The following is a 19,208-nucleotide window of genomic DNA, read 5'->3' as shown; positions in this document are numbered from 1 at the left end:
AAATGGAAAACACTGCTTTACACCGTCTAATTCTTCTCCTTTCTGCTTGCTATTATTCCCTGCAGCTGTTTCACCTCAGGCTATGATTCACAGTCAAAGCAAGAGAAGTTTAGGCCAGTATTTGGACAGAAACCCTCAAAGGGCTTTTTAACCCATTAGTATTAGAGCTCTAGTAACTGGGGATTTTCTCTTTAAATCCATGGTAATTCAAGATCCAGACAAAATTAAGACCATGAGGATGCTGGAGAAACCATTTCCAAAAAGAAATGTAAAACTGAGTCTCTAAGTAGTTCGTGAGTGTGAAAACTTTCTGTAGACTGCATTTTAGCTTGGATGACTGTCTGTCCCTCTAAACTTGTGATATTATTTTAACTCTATGGCAGTCCTCACTCCTTTGTCTTCCTTGATATTGTAGCGTTGCTATTCTATGTTAAACAGCTGTTATATCCCATGCCAGAGATGGCTGCATAACACTGATGGGTGAGGTGTTATTTTCTAAATATACATACACACAGCTTTTGAAGTACTTTTTGGCCGTTTGCAAGTCTCTCCATAAATTCAGATATATCTATACGTGAGGCTAATATAAAACACATTTCCCCTCCCACCCCGGTAGCTTGGTAAGCTTAATTTTAGATGTCTGGAGCACTGCAGGAACTCACATCCTTTTCTCTCTGGACTTCCCTTCCCTAAAGGTCTCTCCATGAGAAAGCCTGGGCTGCCGGCACCGAGGGCCGTGGTCTCACAGGGTCATGGCCGCTTGCCTTGTATCTGAGGGCCTATGCTCTGAGCTGCTGCTTATTGGATGTGAAGTAATTGCCAAAGCTGTAATTAAAAAAAAAAAAAAAAAAATATATATATATATATATATATAAAGCCCGTAGCTTTTAGCCATCACGATTGCATGTGGTAGGTACATCCAAGCACTCTCTGCAGGCTCCCAGCCTGCTGACTCCAACACAGCCCCTCGCTTCTCTTCTTTTTTTTCCCCCCTCCCTTCTCTTCCCAAGAGAAAGCCATCTCAGGTCACTTGAATTATTTAGCGGGGTGTTTTTAACCATCTCAAGGGCTTTGCTTCTGCCGTGCGGCTCCTGCGGAGCTCGGGTTTGTGGGTTTATTTTTATTTTATTTTATTTTATTTTTTTTAGCACGCGGGGTGGAGTTGCTCCACTTCCCTGGCAGAAGGAGGAGAAAAAGCACGGGGGGAAGGCGAGAGGGGTGGCTCGGAGTGCGGAGGGGAGGGGAAAGGCCGCCAGGCCCCGCCGCGGCCGCCACACCTGCGGGCCGCGCTGCCCCCTCAGCCCCGGCCTGTCAGCCGGGGCCACTCACCGGGTCGCTCTAACGCAGCTCTCTCTGTCTCTCCCCCCCCCCCCCCATCTTCCTCTCCCTCCTGCTCCTCATTCATTCTTCCCCCTTTCCCGCCGCCTCCCTCCCGCCCCCTCCCCGTTGCAGGCGGAGCGGGCCCGGCAGGAGGCGGAGCGGGCCGCCGCACGTCCCCCGGCCGGTCGGCCGGCCCCCCCGCCATGGGTCGGAAGCGCTGCGTGGGGGGAGACGGCTCCAAGATGGCGGCGGGTTGCTGCGGGGTGAAGAAGCAGAAACTCTCCAGTTCCCCTCCCTCGGGCTCGGCCGGCCCGGGAGGCGGCGGCAGCGGCTCCCACTGCGGCGGGGCGGCGGCGGCGGGGGGCGAGCCGGGGGCGCTGCCCCCGCCCGGGGGCCCCCGCCTCAACGGCCTTGGGGGGCTGGCGGGGGGCGCCGCCGGCTGCGCCCTCTCCCCGCCGCTGCCGCCCAGCTGCGGCGGGGGCCCCGCCGGCCTCTCCCCGCCGGCCGCCTCGCTGCTCTCCTCCCCCGGCGCCGGCTCCGGCGGGCCCGGCTGCAGGAAGATGGTGGTGTCGGCCGAGATGTGCTGCTTCTGCTTCGATGTGCTCTACTGTCACCTGTACGGCTACCAGCCCCCGCGGAGCCCCCGCTTCACCAACGACCCCTAGTGAGTATCGCCGCCGCCGTGCCCCGTCCCGCCGCCCCACGCCCGCCCCTCGTGGGCGCCTCGTGTGCGCCCGTCCCGCCCGGCTCCCCCGGCCGGGCGCCCCGCCGGCAGCCGCCTCCTCGCCCGGCACCTTCCCCGCCGCCGCCGCCCGGCCCCTGTCCTCGCCTGGCCCCGCGCGGCCCGCCTGGCCCGGGGCCTGGCCCGCGGGCGCCCCCGCCCCGCGGCCGTGCGGGCGCCGGCCGGGCTCCCCGCCGTGCCCCGGGGCCGCGCTGCCCTCCCGCGCCCGGCTCGCCTCAGGAAGCGCCCCGCTCCGCGCTCCCCGCCTCCCCGCTCCCCGGCGGTGCGTCCCCGCTGGCCGGTCCCACTGTTAACCCCTGCCGGGCCCCTCTTGGCCCGTCGCGCACCGGACTCGCTGGTGGCATCTCCCCGCCGCCCCGTTCCCTCACACCTCCGGCCGGGCCGGGCCGTGCCTGCCCCGGCAGCGCCCTGCTCCGAGCAGCCCGCCTTTGTGCGGGCGCGTCGCGCCGGGCTCCGGGCCCCCGTGGGCTTCGCGGCGATGTCCGGCTGCGGGCGCCTCCCGCAGCGCCCCGGGGCCGGTGCCCTCTCCCCGCTCCCGGTTTGTGTGCAGTAGCACCTGAGCAGACCGCTCCGTGCTCGCTTCACCAGTAGCCCTTACTGGGACCCCTCGCTAGGCAGCCTCTCTCTGTCCCTGTGTTCCGCATGAGCGCGGGCCTCTGCTTCACCAGTGTTGGATGGTGAGGACCCGGTGTAAGAGACCTGTCGGGCGAATCCCGGATTTGTGAGCGCTGGCGTACCGGTACGTCCCCTGTGCCAGGCACTCGTAGCGCTACTTCGGTCTCAAACTGCGCAGAGTCCTTGGTTTGTAACGACCCCTGAAGATCACCCAGTGTTAGACATCCCGAGTCCCTGAGTAATCCACCACATCAAAATTCCCAGAGTTTTGAACAGATCACATAAACACCTGTTACTCCCATCCTCCTCCACCTCCCGAGCCTCCTTGCGAGAGCCTCCACCAAGGGCCTGCTTCGTTCACGTCCTTGGCCGCTCTTGGTCAGTGTTTGTGTTGAACCCCGTGCCCTCCCGCCTTCGGAAGTGACCCGTCAAGACAGCGTTGCCCAGCATGTCAGCACCTGCAGCCTGCCTGCGCCGGGGAACCGGCTGTGCTGCTGCAGATAGAGTTCAGACACTTAGGGAGTAACTTCTCTCTGACAGGAAGTTATTTCCTCTCAGCTGGGATGAGTTACTGGCTCGCTGCATGCTCCAAGTCTCTTTGAATGCAAAATTAACGTGAGGGTTTGTTGAAATTAAGTTTCCGCTGTTTTACTTTGCTTTTAAATGGGATGGAGCTTATGTGGTGAGTTTCCAAGCTTCAGCTGAGACTCGAGTGTGTTGGTCCACCAGAGTGCATGTCACTTGTTTCGTCTTATGTATAGCATGACTACCGAATTTGTGAGAACCCGTACGTTACCAGTACTTAATGAATACAAATTTTTTGGTGTGTGTCCTAGACCCTCGTGCACCTTCACCAATGCAAATGGTTATCATGCAGTCCGTGTTTCATTAATGAGATGTAGTGTATGCTTCTCAGTGTTAAAAATAATGTAAAGTATTAATGATTTTATTTGGAGTCCTTGCTATTCTAACACCCGGGATCTATACGTCTCTTGCATACTTTCAGCTGCTGTCATGACAACCCAGCTCTGTGGATTCCTACTTAACCTGCCACCCCAGCAAGTCTTCCCTATATGCTCTTCATAACTCCTATGTGATTACATCAGAGTACCAATAATGAAAGGAGGGCAGGGAGACTCCACTGTGAGTTTCTTTACCCAGGTCTTTTGTAAATCTGTGTCTGTCCTTATGTAGATACCAAATGTTTAGGAACTGCTGCTCTAAGTAGCCATTTTGCTTTGCGTTGTCCTGTATCTGTTCTCCATCCCAGACCACTATAGGTTACAGCATCAGCTTTGTGCCGTTTTACTCTTTCATTGCTGTAAGAGAGTTAAATTCTGTCTGTGTCTCTCTGTAACAATATTACCTTGTTGTTATTATGTTTTTTAATTGTATTGCAGAATGTTTTGTTGAACCGATTAGTGCTACTCTCTCTGTTTTATTAGTGGAGGAAACTGAGGCAGGGTGAAGATCTCGCCACTGAAACGTTTTCCAGTAAGCACTTTGATTCCTCTTAGCAACCAGGAGATCACTTCACCTTTCTTCTCCCACAAGAACACAATAGCAAATTAAGTAAAATTATTTGTATTTTTCTAAAATTCATACGTGTGCTTAAGTGTTTTTCAGATTTAGTTGCTAGACCTGGTGAAAAGTTGCTGTATCAATGGACTTCTGAAAATGGGACTGCCATTAAAATTAGTGATATCATTTCTGCTTATTCCCATGCTTGTGCCAGCATGCACAGTTGTACAGATTGAGAAATGATCTAATCATAATTTTATTTTTTTCCCTGGTTACTTTTCACAGAGATTGGTTCCCTCTAGATTGTTGCATGGCTTCACAAACACTTGTGCCTGCACAAGTGTGAGGTGGGAATAAGCAGACAGATGGCAGAACTGCTGCTTTCAGCAGCCTTGTGAGCTGATTATGTTTGTGCAGTTGGGGAAGCAACTTTGGAAAAGTTGTTCACTATTACATGGAAAATTCTAGGTTGGTGAATAAATTGCTCCTGCTAAGTGTTCAGAGGCAGCATGACTTCTAACATTCAAAAGATTTGCAGGCAAGCTTATCGATAACTGGGTAGCTCACAAAGATATGGTGTTGTCTTTGAAGCTGAGCTTCATCCTGTACAGCAAAAAAACTTGAATGAGAACTGACATTTTTCAGTGAATGTATGTTGCAGCTTTCTGCCTGGAATCCTTTTGGAAGTTTTTGTCAGTACATCAAAATATCTGTTCTAAGAGTAGTGGTCTAAAGTAAGAGTTTGTATGTGAATTCTAGAAATATTTTTTTTAAATTACATTAATTACAGGGAGGATGAAAGACCTGTAAGCAGGTATCCTCACACAAGCATGACTCATATTCCTTGCAGGTCTTTGAACAATGAAACTGGGCATGATCAAAGAAAAGCAGGTGGCTGAATCACTTGGACAGGGGGTTCTGGTGTGTTGTCTTTTGAACAAAACCTGCTTCTGACACCTCTGGATTTTTGTAAATTTTTGATGCCAAGATGAGGACCATGACAGGGCTCGAAGGGAAGGAAATTTGGATCAGTTAGTAGGAATGAGGCGAAATGCCTGTTTGGAAAGGGTGCAGGTTTTGGACTCTGGCACAGCCCATACATGGATGAAATAGTTGGCATTTTCATATCTCTGACTGTAGTTCCTAAAGCACAGGATAGGAGGTGTTGGTCAAGGGTATTGCTAAGGAGCTGCTGGGTTGGAGAGAGTGACTCATGGATTCAAAATGAGATAGCTGGAAGATACTGAATCTGTCCAGCAGTGTCTTGGTGAGAACAGGCTCGTCAAATCCTTCCAGCCACAGGCTTCCTCTTCTTTTGTAGGCTTCCATTGATCTGCCAACATTTTATTCTGTCACTGAAGAGTTGAAGGGCTTTCTTCTGCCTATTATTTCATGTCACTTTGAGTTGCTCTCTAAGTCACCCCTTCCCTTCTTCATGGGGTATGTTCTGCAGGGCATGTGCTTTTCCCTTGCTTCTACCGGTGTGGTGGTTCTCAAACTATAGGTGCAGAAGGAATGTAGAAATTATCCTGAAGGTGTGGAAGCTGATACAAAGTTTGAAAATTGCTGCCCCAGACAAAAATTGTCACTTATACACAATGTCACTCAGACACTGTTCCTGAAACTCAGTTTGATGAGTGAAGCTATGAAACACTGCAATTGATTAAAAGGCAGGTTTTTTAGAAGTGGCAATAGAAATAAGTTGTAAGGAGATGGAAGAAGAGTTGTAAAAACATTTTACCCCACTCATTTAGGGAGAAAGAAAACTGAGTAGCCTCTTTTCCTGTGTTTGTTACCTTTCTGACAAATAACTTGCATCCCTTTATTTCCTTTCTGGTTTGGTCTTGTGCAACACACCCCACGCCTCTGCGATCTGTGGAAGCAATCCTGCCTTCCATTGTGGAAGTGGAAAAGCGTCACCCACCAGTGCAAAAGGGCTCAAGGTTCACACTACTCCCTACTATTTTTCTTCTAGTCGGGAAGTGTTTGAGCAGAAGTGCAAGTGTGTGCAGGAAGGTTGTGGCAGGATGGGAAGGGTAAGTGTGTGAAGAGGAGTTCAGTTGAAGCTGTGCTGTGGGGAATGAGGAGGACTTTTTTTCTTAAGGGTTCTCACACCTCTGCTCACTATAAAGATTTCCCTTGGCACACAGAAATCAGCCTTTTGAGTTTGTGATCCTGCACAGTGTTTGCCTCAAGCTCTTCAGCTTGCCTACTTAATATTAATGTCAACATCTTTGTGGGGAAGGCATTGTGTGCCAGTCCAGCAGGTTAACTCATTTGTCAGTTGTTTGCTTCTTATAATCCCTTCCTGAAGGTCGCCTGCTAACAAACAGAATTATTTTAGTGGTGACCACCCATACTTGACACAGTTTGTAAGGGGAATCATTTGTTCTGCCCCTGTTATCTGGTATGTGGTAAACAAGAACAAGATTTTGCAGCTGGAATGGCTAATGTGGCCCGTGCCCTGCTTCCCACCTGGCTCAGGAGCTCTTGGGAAAGATGTTCACCACGAGCACCTTGCATCAAATGCCTAGATGATATCCTTTTCGTTGGCAGGGGAGGACTGTGCCAGAGGCGTTAAATGGTGCGTGTAGCTCATCTGCGTACCTGTGGTCAATCTGGTGCTTTAGGGAAGCATCAGACCTGCTGTGCCAGCCCTGCGCACGTGCGGAGGCTCCAGCCGTCAGACAGAAGCGTTGTTGGCAGCCACATTCTTTGCCACGGGAATAATCTGCATGACTTGACCATCTTCTGTGATTGAAGGCCTCTGGATTAAAATATTTTCTAGGCAATATCCAGTCTTGACCTAAAGACATGGAAATCCATCAGTTCCTTTCTTCATTGGTGACTTGTAGTATTTTACAGCAACTGTTCCATTTGGCTACAGGACAGATACAGATATGCTGCGGTGTTGATGTGCTTGACCTTTGTATTTCATTGTGTTTTCAGGTCTAAGATGTGTCAATTTATATACTCTAGAAGGGTATGGGGTAGCAGTACTACACTACCTTAATTCTTCGTTAGTGAAGTTTGGGGTCATTTAAATTCAAGGCAGTTAAAAAATGTCAAGCTAGCTAATCTTGTGGCCATTAGTTTTCATGCTCTCAAAGAAAGTTGTGATTCTGCTCAGAGTGAGTGTAAATTGACCCTGTAGTAACGAAATGGTTCTAGCATTCGTTACCGGCCATCCAATTTTTTGTCATGGCTACTGTGTCTTGATATTATGTTGGCACTAGTGGTGGTGATTTGCTAGTAATTTAGATTGAAATAGTTTAAAATCTTCCTGTACAGTCCCAAAGCTGTTTTTTGCCAAAATGTTAAATTACTGTCTGATGCTTTCTTTCAAGGCATTGAAGAAAGATAAGGCTTGTCTGTAGGTGTGTACATATGCTTACACATACATGTAAATAAAAATGTTATGGCTTGCAAGTTCATAGGATTACATGCTTTTCTCAATTTCTTGTTTCTTGCCTGCAGCCTGACTTCCTGTTTTAGTCTCTACAACTTCTTGTAATGTTTGAAGTTGGAGCCTTGTGCTTGACTCCTTCCTTGCCTTGGTATATGTTTCATTACAAGCATTTTTGTGAAACTTTGCCTGGAAGCTTACCAAAGTATGAATTTTATATTGTCTTAAAAAACCCCAATATTCTTCCCCTGCAATCCCTGCTCAGAGTTCAGCTGTACCTATTGACATTGCTATTCTTGATGTCAGAAATTTGAAATTTTGTTGTTTCTCTCCAAGACTTAGTTGTATGGCAGTGGAGGCTTGCTTGTGTGGCAGACTCTGTGCAATAATTTGTATTTATTGTCACACTCAGTAACATTACACAACAGCTATAATGATTGCTTGGTCATGGCTAAAGATCAACACCAGTCATAAAACAAAAAACGCTGTAACAAAGCACGCAGACAGGGAAGTGTTCTCTCATGTCTGTGTGTCTGTCTGACTTCATTCTGTTTTTCATGTTTATGTCATGCAGTTTTGTATAAGCTTCAGTATTTTCTTCTGACTTAACACGGTCTTTACTGTTGAATATTAAATGTTGGAATGTGAAGTGGTGGTTCTTTCAGAGTTGCATTCTGCAGTAGACATTTTTAAAACACAGTGCAGTAGAAAATGTGTATTTTGGCTGGCGTTGGCAGGGCTCAGCAGGGAATTCCCAGCATATTTGAAAGCAGGACGGGTGAATGCATCTTGGTACAGCAGAGGAGGAAAAGGGGTAAAGTTGCATGGCTTCAGAAAGAACCTACCTTTGCCAGGAGATTCGTCTTCTGGTACGATTGGTGAATGGAGAAAATATTGCTATGATAAAACTCCAAATTAGCTTAACTATAATTTGAGGGCTTTTTCCTTCATAAGCTCATTTTAGTGAGCTGTTATGTCCAAATGAGATAATTTCTTTTAGTACAGGAGATCACATAGTAGACAGTCTTAACGATGGACGCTGGGTTTGTTTCTTCAGCTAAAAGCAGTCACCGCAAAGTTCTAATAAATGCTCTGATTCACTGCAATGCTAGTTTTGCAGAAGTTACTTGTTCTCATACCCCTTGTAGAGTGAGGAGTCAGCAGCCACCTCTTCCTGTGCCATCAGTCTGGTCATTCATTTTTAATGCCTCCTTTGTTTTAGTTACTTTCATATCTTTTGTCATGTTTTCTTTTACTCTGTCTCATACTGAAGATAACTTCCTGATAAAGATTTCCATGGATTTTTCAAATTCAAATTTTGATATTGATTTTGGCATTATATATTCCTGTTTAACCTGTCTACGTGTGAGAAAAATATGTTTTGGGTCTGGATTTTACTTACTTCATGTGTACATATAAATCTAATATTCTTTGCTAGAAATTGTTGAGAAGTTAATGATTTAAGAATGCAAATATTTTGGTTGGAGTTACTAAAAGTGCAAAGCTCTGCCTCTTCTTCAGTTGTGAGTTAAACATGTTGTTTCTTATGACACCTTTATAGTTGTAATGTTATCTAGCATTGAATACTAAAACAAGAGGAATCTAACGTTGGCATTTTTTGTCACATCGGTTAAGAAACAAGTAGATATCATCTAAGTGTGTGCACAGTTCTGTTATCAAGCCCTAAACATCCTTTTAACTGCTCATCTCCAGATAGATAGGGAGTAGTTGCTGTTGGTCACAACTAAGAGAGAACCAGGAGATGAAAGTTTGGAAGATGGGGCTAGCTCGGTTCGCTTAGTTTACAGATCTGGGCTGTGACCAGTCAATGAATGAAATACATTTCTCTAGTCCATAGTTTTTGGTTCTCTCAAGACTCATGCCATAATTAATGGAGCAAACTCAGTATGTCAAGCTGTCTGTTTTTACATTAAGTACTTGTTTACAGTTAACTGCAGGTTTTCCATAGCATCAAATTATTGTCTTCAGAAGTAGAAGTGCTAGTATGCTAACACAGAAGTTGTTTGAGCCATATACTGGTGGTTTCTGTGGTAAGAGTCTCTATGGAAGGCAGGAGAGATGCAAATTATTTAAAAATAATAGTAGACTCATCAAAGTTTGGCCAATACAGAAACTGTTGCTAGGCTGAAGGCCAAAACAAGTCCAGTCAGGCCCTGACCCTCATTAGCAAAGCATTATGAAAATGCTTGACCTTTTTTATGATGTTCATGCTCCTACGCAGTGGGGTATTATATTGGTACTCAGTTTAGCATTGCAAAGTTTGCATTTAAATAACAAGATGGGGCAGCTCTACTGCAGTTAATTCACAAATTCTCAAAAACATTTCATTAATAACAAAGAATGTTAGGGAGTGCAATAGCTATAAAATGGAATGTAGCTGTTAAGTTGGTCCTAGTGCTGTATTCAGATAGCATGTAGTTAATAATTTGAACTTGAATTGATACATGATGTAGATTTCCTTACTGTTTGTTAGCGCTGTGGTATATGCTGACTGACAGAAAGCTGTGGTGTCTTTCAGCCCAGCACGGTGAACAGCAGTAGGTCTCTTTCCTGGGCTACTTGTAAGACCTTTTAAAAAGCCCTTCATTTTCATAACGGCGATCTTGTCAAAAGGGATCAGGGCTTCATTTGTTAAGTGGGATACCCCCCTGCTCCGTTGGCCATAAACACTTATTCAGTGAGATATTTGTTGCATTTGTCACATCTCTTCACTCCTGCTGTCCCCCTTCCGGACTGCACATATATTTCTGTGCCTTATAGGATATGCCTTAAATTTTTGTGATCTGACTGGGCTTTAATAGCTTTCTGGAAGGCAGTGCTTGTTGTGAGTACATGGATGTTGCTTTGCCACACTGAGTACTTGCAGCCAAGGTTATTAAAGTGCTAATTTCACGAGAATGACATCTTACGGAATGCAGAACAGCTCCGCTGAGTTGTGGCAAGGTCACTGGGACAGCAGCCATATAGAGATGTATGGGTCTTCCAGAGTACTCGTGCCTTTCTGTGTTACAGGGAGTGAGTTCTCACAATCCTTAATGCCATAGAAAATCTAATTTTATGCCCTTCTTCCCATTAGCTTGAACTCTGTGGCATTTTTGGCAACGTCCTGCCTAGGGCTGTGGTGTTTGTAATATATGAGCCATAGACATACTCCTATAATTTATCCTTTGCCCGTCTGCCAGCAAAGATGTCTCCTCTCCAGGCTTTGCTGGCACATGATGGGTTCCAGCGACACTGCCTGCTTTACTGGGTGGTGTTTGGAGTCCATGTTTGAAACAGAAGAGAAAGGGGGGAAGGATCCTTGTCATAATCCTTTTCTAATCAGCATCAGAATTACTTCTGCTTCATCCTTTCCAGGGAGTTAAGTCACTTTACTTGTTTTTCATGTGACATTTTGCACAGAGATGAGAATTGTGTGGCTGAAGCTCTAGAGTTCATGAGTTTTAGGTGCATTAGGAAAGGTGGAAAAAAGTGTGTGATCCTCCACTGGTGGGCAACAGTATGGGCCAATTAAGTACATCTGGTCGCTTCCAGCTCCTTTTCCAGGTGACTGTAAGAACATAAGGATTGGATGCCACACCATTTTCCTTACCCAGTTAGTCAGCACAAGGATAAGTTCATCTGCCAGTGAATGACAAGTTGCAAGGCAGTTTTTTTCTGTATAAATAAATGTGCTAAAAGATTGACTTTTGGGGAAGATGATGTGCTAGGTAGAGGTCTCTTGTAAGCTTTATAAGGAGAAAAAAATGTTTTTCTAGTCCTCAGTACTTTAATTTGACTGCCACATTAAGCAGGCAGTGAATGCCAGTCAGAAAAGTGTTGCACCAGTCTTCTTTAAGTAGTCTTTCTGTAGAGAGAGTATTGGAGGCTGAGGAGGTGGTTGAAAAACCCACAGAAAAGGTGTAGTCGTAGTGAGGAAAGAAGCCCTCTTCAAAGACTGCCGCAGTGCCTGAAGGGAGCTGAGTAATTGCAAGTGATGTATCCCTTATGCATGAGGGGAACAAAACTTCAGCAAGTCACTGGCCCAGATGAAAAACTGCAAGCCAAGCGATAGAAGGCAAGTTCTTTTGGTACAGTATCATATAAGCAGTTATCCAAACTCTGAAGAACCAAATGGAAATGTAATATTAAAACGAGTCCCTCTTAGCATGCTGATGGAATGTGAAATTCCAGTGATTAGACTCACTCTTCCTTAAGAAATAGGAGCATAATTCTGGCTCTGGTTCAGTTCAACTGGAGCTGAAAAGTAAACAGATAGAGAAGAGGCAGGTGGCAAAAAACTCATGTGGGATACTCGCCATCATACCATCTGAATTCCTGTAAAATACTGGGAATAAAAGTTGAAAGAAGATAAAGATTGGTGCTGTTCATTGGAAGGAATGCTGGATAAAACCAACCATTAAAAATAAAGGGTTATAAAGAAGGATAAATAGAATACAAATTACCTTTCTCTCTTATTTCACAGAAAAAAGATTCAAGTGAGACAAATATTCCCATGTACACTTAGCATTTTCACGCTTTCCAGCTCAAGGGTGAATTATTGCGGTTTGCTGTGCTTGGACTATATTTTAACATAGAAATCTAAGCCACTGCAAAAAGTATCTCCCAGTAGTGCCTCTTTTGGGGAGGATATGAAATCTGTGCTTCAGGTTGTTTGCTGCTAGCTGCCTTTTTTCTTTTTTCTTTTTTTTTTCTTTTTTCATTGTGGAGAATTTCAAGGTGTTAAGTTTTTTTACATATGTAATATAAGTTGCTCGGAATAACCTACTCAAAGACTGCCTACTACCCTATACCATTCTGCTAACTTAAGTGTGTTTTCTTCCTCTTTAAATGTGTCAGAGATGCTCAGCAGCAGATGAGTCTTATTTGTCATAAGCTGAAAGTAGTTACACTAGACAGGATGGATGAGGATAGAAGAAGGTGATGAGCACTCTGCTGCTACAATGTGTTTTATGCTAAGTGGTTGGAAATAAGAAACTTTTGTCCCTGCTAAATAAGTGGGCTATTCCTGAATGGTTCCTAGTAAATTTTCTGTGAATTTTTTCAGTCTGAGACTGTCAAAATTCATAAATTAAATTATTGAGGCTATAGGTCTGATTATTTCTGAACTTTTCACTGAAATTTTGTCTTGGTTTAAAAAAATGTTCTTGTATTTTTTCCCCCAAGGAAAAGTGCTAAGCCACTGAGACATGCTTAGATATAGTTTCACCTTAAAAGTCCGTATGCTCCGAACTGGAGATGTGCGGTATTTACTCTTCCTCTGAGCAGTAATCACCTAAATGTACAGATCACAGATGTACATCCAGAAGTTAGGCAACATAAGCGTAATATACTTTCTTGGTTTTCATTTTGTGTAGAATGTTTAATGGAAATTGCTCTGGAGAAGAAAACGAGAGCAGTCCAGAGTCGTCTCTGACACTTTGATACTAAAGCGTAGGTTTTTGGAGATGCCAGAAATTTCTTGGAAGATGCCATTGCCAAGGGAGCAGTAATCTTCAGATGGTTCCATAGATAAGGCCTCTATTTGTTTTTAAGTGATTGGATTAGTCTAAAAAGAAAGAGATAATCTTGCATAAAAACATTGATTGGCCATTGGACCTCTGTGTCTTTCTAGGGTTTTGCAAGTTCTGTCCAACCTCTCTGTATGCAAGTTATTAGAGGAGGCAAGTGTGACTTGAAGGATAAATCACTGCAGTGAGGTTTGGAAGATTTGTGTTTTGTTCCTGACCGTGTCATGATGGTGGACAAACCTGGGTGAGACCCTCAATCTCTCTACCTTGTGTTCTTACTGAAAAAAAAAAGGTACCTTGACCTACTTTTCTTTAAGTTAGTAGTGAGAGAGACTATAGAAATTGGCTATTGTTGCGATTGTTCTCTCCCTTGACTAGACTACCCTGAAAGGCATGCCAGGAAGCTCTGCAGACTCAGCTCAGGATATTTTTGCCTAAACTGGCAACTTGGAGGCATATATATTTTTTTTTTCTTTTTTTTAAACTGTTATCTATTATATCTGAAGTGAATCACGGTTGTATTCATGTTAGCTTGAATCCTTCAAAGGCTATTGTTGCTTCTCAATTAAGTCACAGAATTTTCAATGAATTTTTCTTTCAGCAGTTTTCTCCACTTGGGTACTCTTAGTAACAGTATCCTCCTGCATCTTTTTAGGCTACTGTTCAGGGAATCCTTTCTCTAAGAATACTTTAGACAGTTTTAAGTCTACTAGCACAAGTTAAAGACAAGACCTTCCAAAAATCATATAGCATAGTTGTTTCTGCTCTAGACATCCTGTTTGTCCTAGTTGCATGTACACCGTTCTTTTATGGACATCTTAGAACTGAGAGGAGGGTATGGTACCCATTTACTGCCCTGTTAGAGCCATTAAACTCTGGTTCTGTAGCAAAGCAAGATTCCTTGATTTACTGAATGTTGAAAAATGGAGATGAGTAGAAAGAGAAGGTAGGGTGACAAGGAAGGTACAAGCAGTGACTGTATAATGATACTTCCCCAAATATTTTTCTAGTCTTCAGCAACTTGCAGTTTGGGGTGTCTTGAGCCAGAAGTGATGCCTTTTATTAGTAATCCTCCCTGGCACCCCACCCCACCCAGCAATAGGTAGATTATAATGAAATTTTAATGAGGCAGAGTTGGGAGGAAGATCAGAATGCTATACAGGAATGATTAAAATACTTTAGGGGCTATACTGTTAGAAATGGGATGAAAATCAATGTTTTATAGAGCAGCTTCATGTACTTCAGGAGTAATTAAAAACTGATTCTGTAAGTCAGAAGTTTGTTTCTCTCCTTAGTGGTTTCCAGGTATTACCAGTTGACTGCCAGTTGTCTCTTAGCCTTCATTATGCTATAGATATGCAAAGGACAAGTGGCTATTTTAAAGAGAAATTAGCAGTAAAAATAGAAAAGTATTAAATACGATTGTACCAGAGAGTGGCTGAGATCTTACTTGTAAAACTTTATGGTTCTGCTACTCTCAGGCAGAAGACTTTTTCTGTTTGCAGAGCATGGCGGCCAGAGTGCCTGGAAGAAGTGTGAGATCAGCTTGCAAAGGAAGATGAGAAGAGCTAGGCTGCTTTAGAGGATCAGAACAATAGCTGAGAGGTACAGAATTTGATTGGGGGACGCTGTGTATGTATATGTGTGTATACAGACTGGTCTATGTGTATATATGTTTGTGTGTGCATATGTATGTGTATAGACGAAGAGAAAGACAAAGGGACACAAATTACCTGTTTAAACTAGATGCCAGTACTGCCAGAAGAACAAAAGGATATAAAGTGACTGTGAATAAGTTTTAGATTTAGAGTGTAAGGTTTCTCCTTACTGGAGCAGTATGGCTTTATAGTAACCTTTAATAGGATTAGTCGGGGCAAGCAATCCAGATAGTTTAGATAGATCTCGATCACTTTATGGTAAGAAATATATGGTGTATTGCCTTTGGTAGGGAGCTTAATAGATTTGATAGTTTAAAAGGTCCCTCATTCTCTCTGAGTTCATTGGACTGGATTTGGGCTTCAGGCATCAGTGTGGGTTTTGTTCCTTCTCATGGTCCCCCTGTGGAAGGGGACTGATGGATGGCAAAATCCTGGTGCCTTAGTGGCTTCTGCTTTGGTAATATGTTCTAGACTGAGGAATCTTCTGGTTTTCAATAATGAAAACATTAGTTTTGCTATTGAAAGTCTCTGGTTATCAGGCTATTGTGACAAAGCATATCGTCTCCATATCATATAATTGTCAGTTTATTTCTAGCTTAAAAATTCCTCTTTTTCTTTTTTTTTCTCCAATTGACACTTGGTGACATTGGTAAATTGTTCGTGTCCTCTTGTACAGCCGTAGTAGTTAGTAACGATCCACAGATACTTCTGACCTAGAAGTTCAGTGCTGTCACTAGTAGCTTCTGTGTCTGAATATGGGGATAGGTCTTTTAAACTGTGATGCTGATGCTTTTTTTTTTTTTTCTTTTAAAGGAAGGATTATTATTGGAGAATAGTGATGGTAGATGAAGTTTAGTATCTTTAAGGACTGTTAGATGAACTCTCTGTAGGCAGCTTCTGATAGAAAGTGGAATAACTTATTTTTTAACAGATTTATTTGTTTCAGTGTGAGTTCAGCGATGCCCAAGTTGGCTCTCTGTGACCTGTTTAGGCCTAGCAGGATTACTAACTTAGTAAGTGGGGTTTGTTTTCTAATAAACTGTTTCGCTTTAGCAGAGAAACTTTTACTGCTCTTTCCACCCTGCTCTTGGCTTGAGTAAGATTTATGTCTTTCTCGAGGTGGAGATGAATAGAGGCACATGTTGGTCAATAACAGAGCTCTGTGGAGGTAATGAATTTGGAGAATGTTATGTGTATAAATAATTTTTCACTGAATTGTAACTGAACCGTAACTTAGTAATGCTTCACGTTGAACAGGGAATGGGGATATTGCTTTTCTGAACACAGTATCTTTGCTGTTACTAAGAAGGGTTGTGAAAATAAAACCCAAATGGCAAACAAAGTATTTGTTAAGCAGTAATTTTTTTGACCTAGTGATACTGGGGCCTTTACTACTTGACTTTAGCCAACTAACAAAATAGATTTTGATTTTCACAGCAATTCATGACAGCAAAGAAATGCAGCAGTTTAGGAGCACAGGTTCTATGAAAGGGAGTAACGGGGAGCTGAAAGGACAGGCTCACCCTGAGGTATCTGGGGAAGTCGGGGCTTCCACGTTTACTTTGAGATGTCAGAAGACTTCAAATTGATAGGTTTTGAAATTATGGTATGTGAACAACTAAGCAAAGCTGGGTTTTGGTGGGTGGGTTGTTAGTTTGTTTTGTTTCGGGTTTTTTGGTTGTTTTGTTTTGTTTTTTTTAAACAAACAAACAGTGAAGTGAGATAGTAGGTGACTATTGCTTCCACAGCTGATGCTGTGTTTATTGTTTATCGGTGTTTTAAAATGGTGGTTCTTCTGTCCCCCCCCCCATCCCAGCTGAGGTTTCCCACATCAGCTGAAGGATGGCCACTGCTACTTGTGCTTTGGGCTTGGATGCAGTTGAAGGAGTAGCAACCTCTAAGGAGATAAAACTGGAAACAACGGTCAAAGGAAGAGTTTGGCCTCACAGGATGAGGTAAACTGCTGAGCTGGAACATGCTGCCCTATGCTTACATGTATGGTCTGGCACAGAGCTGAGTGCTGTTGATGGGGTGGATGCGGTACCAGTGGCTGTACCTGAGCAAAGTCAAGTATGTAAATCCATGCTTTAGCTTTCGGTACAACTTGCCAAGCAGAGTGTAGACCCACTTGTCAGAGGTTACTGAAAGAAAAATAGGTGCCAACCTCCAGCTGTCAGGTGTGGTGAATAAGAATTGGAGCCTGGAGTCTGGTCAATGAGTGAGATGATGGTTGAGTTCTTCTGCCTTGGAAGAGGTGAAAATAGCAGGCCTGGCACCTTGAAGTATTGCACTGAGAAATCCAGAAAGGAACAACTTAGACCTCTCTGCTGTTTTCAAGGAATTTACAGCCTTTTTCATAGTCCTTTAAAAGCCATCTACCGTTATAAGTGTGTTGATTTTAAAAATAAATAGGCAGTAGGATGGTTGAATCTTTAGTCTTCTGGAATAAAGATACATCTTCAGTGGTTTGGCCTTTGGAAACTTCATTGACTAACCAATGTACAGATATAATAAGAACAAAATAATATTGCCCTTTAGGTCAGTGATTTGATCCACAGCTGGTTTATTTCGGTTAATTCCCAGAATAGTGATCGAATTATGGTTGTGTGGGTTCTGCTCATGGATAGTGAGTTATTTGGTATACTACCAAAAAGCCCCCAACAACTATCTTAAACAAAACTAGCAATTTTATACTATATATTTTTGTGAACAGAGTTGTGGCATGCAGTACATACATTTTTTTTTTTTCAGAGAACTCGGTACTATTTCTGAAAGGCTATATATATTTTGCTGGTGCACAATGTAGTTGTAATTTTGTGTTAGATAGCTTCTGAAATGGTGCGTAATTTTCAAAGTTAATATGAAAATGTAGTTAGCTTTTTGCTTTCATAAAATGGTATCTAGTGAAGAAAAACATGAACACACAGGTTTTAATGCATCAGAATTAAAATGCAGCCTGTTTTGTTTTTTTTTTTTTCCAGTGTTTCCAGGCTGATGAGATGGTTTTTGAAATTCAGTTTTGACATTTGAAGGGATCTTACTGAAGGTGTTCTGTACATAGTTATGAGAGACTGTTTGTATCTCGTGGTGTTTGAGAGAATATTTAATTTTAGAAATAAATGTTTCAGCTTTGTTATGGAAACATTGTAGTCTCTTTGCTTGAGGTTAATTCTAGGTCTTCGAGAATTTTGTTTTCCTTTATTGTTGTTAGCGTTGAATAGCTGACTATCTTATGCAGTGTATTTGTATCCTGCGAGTCACTTGAATGACATTATAGAACCGGACTGTAGTTTCACAATCTGACTTCACTCACATACCAGATCTATTGCAGGCATAATTAATGGTGTGACTATAGTCTGCTGGTTTGGGGAGCTAATGCGAATTAAATGTGACTTTTGGATGAGAATGTGTGTCCATGGCAAACAAAACATCCTCATATATGTGCCCCACACCCTCACTTGTACCACTTGCATTGATCAGCGTATGCTTGCTGTGCTGTTTCTGCTTGATAAGTCAGCAGCAGATACTTTACTGCTTTTTGTTAGGCTATATTTTTGCTGAGTTGTAAGACTTTTTTTGCTGAGTCTTTTAGCATGCTAAATGCCAGAGCTGGCTTAAGGGATTGGGTCTTCCCGTGCAGCCTGGGAAGGGATGGGACCCTTGCAACCAGCCATTATTAATTTTAGGCTGCCAAGAACTGCAGCTTAAGTTGCTTTAACCAGAATTTGTTTTCTGCTCTGAGAATGTAACTGCTCTCCTGGTCGAGACCAGTAGCCTGCTATTATCTCCAGCAATGCTAAAGATATCAGTGGAGAGAAATGCTTGAGTTTTAACCCGTTTGGTTTTTTTTGTTTTGTTTTTGTTTTTTTGGTGGACTCACCACAGTGACTTTTTGCAGCTTTTGGCACCATCAGCAGGTAGGTTGGTACCTGCGAGTACATCCAGAAGCTATGGAAGAAAAAGCAGTCGCATATGACAAACTTCCTTTCGTGTATCTGGTGTTGGCAGTGTTGCCAATTGTTTGCCCTACATCCAATTCCCCAGTCATCAGAACAAAGCTTACAGGCTGGAATATAAGGCTAAACAAGGTTATGGGATTTTTTTTTTTCCCCTGCTGAGTTCATCTGGGTGCATCTCGGTGCTTTTAAGCACGTAGTTGCAAACATTGCGATGTACAGCAAACCTGTGCCTCGTGGTTTTAAGATGGTGAAGTTTGCCAGGAGCCTGCAATGTGTAGCAGAGGAATGTGCAGGCTGTCACAAAAAGTCTTGAGCCCTTTTTGGGTGGCTGAAGATTACACTTAGAAGTTTTTTCCGAAATAATCCTGATTGATCCCTTCCATAAGACTAGCTGTTGTTCAGCCCAGATACTCAGTGGATCCAACAGCTAAGTCCCCAAATTCAGAGGGACATGTA

General features: G+C 43.6%; 1 protein-coding gene across 2 annotated transcripts in view; it reads left to right on the top strand.

Moving 5' to 3' along the window:
• The window catches only part of AMMECR1 (AMMECR nuclear protein 1), a gene marked incomplete at its 5' end in the record, with an annotated part of 110,770 nt that overhangs the window by 26,475 nt on the left and 65,087 nt on the right, over positions 1 to 19,208 (top strand). Inside the window, one exon of one of the 2 annotated variants that reach the window (XM_082322914.1) lies at positions 1,453 to 1,984. In XM_082322914.1, the coding sequence (XP_082179040.1) occupies positions 1,453 to 1,984 (532 nt within the window). Of the gene's footprint in view, positions 1 to 1,452; positions 1,985 to 19,208 lie in introns of those variants that run through there. The other variant, XM_082322915.1, reaches the window with a different exon arrangement.

Source organism: Platalea leucorodia, assembly GCF_965183815.1.
Source record: "Platalea leucorodia genome assembly, chromosome: 10".
NCBI classification, from domain to species: domain Eukaryota; kingdom Metazoa; phylum Chordata; class Aves; order Pelecaniformes; family Threskiornithidae; genus Platalea; species Platalea leucorodia.
Note: the sequence above shows the minus strand (reverse complement) of the source record. Positions and strands in the feature narration are given on the sequence as shown.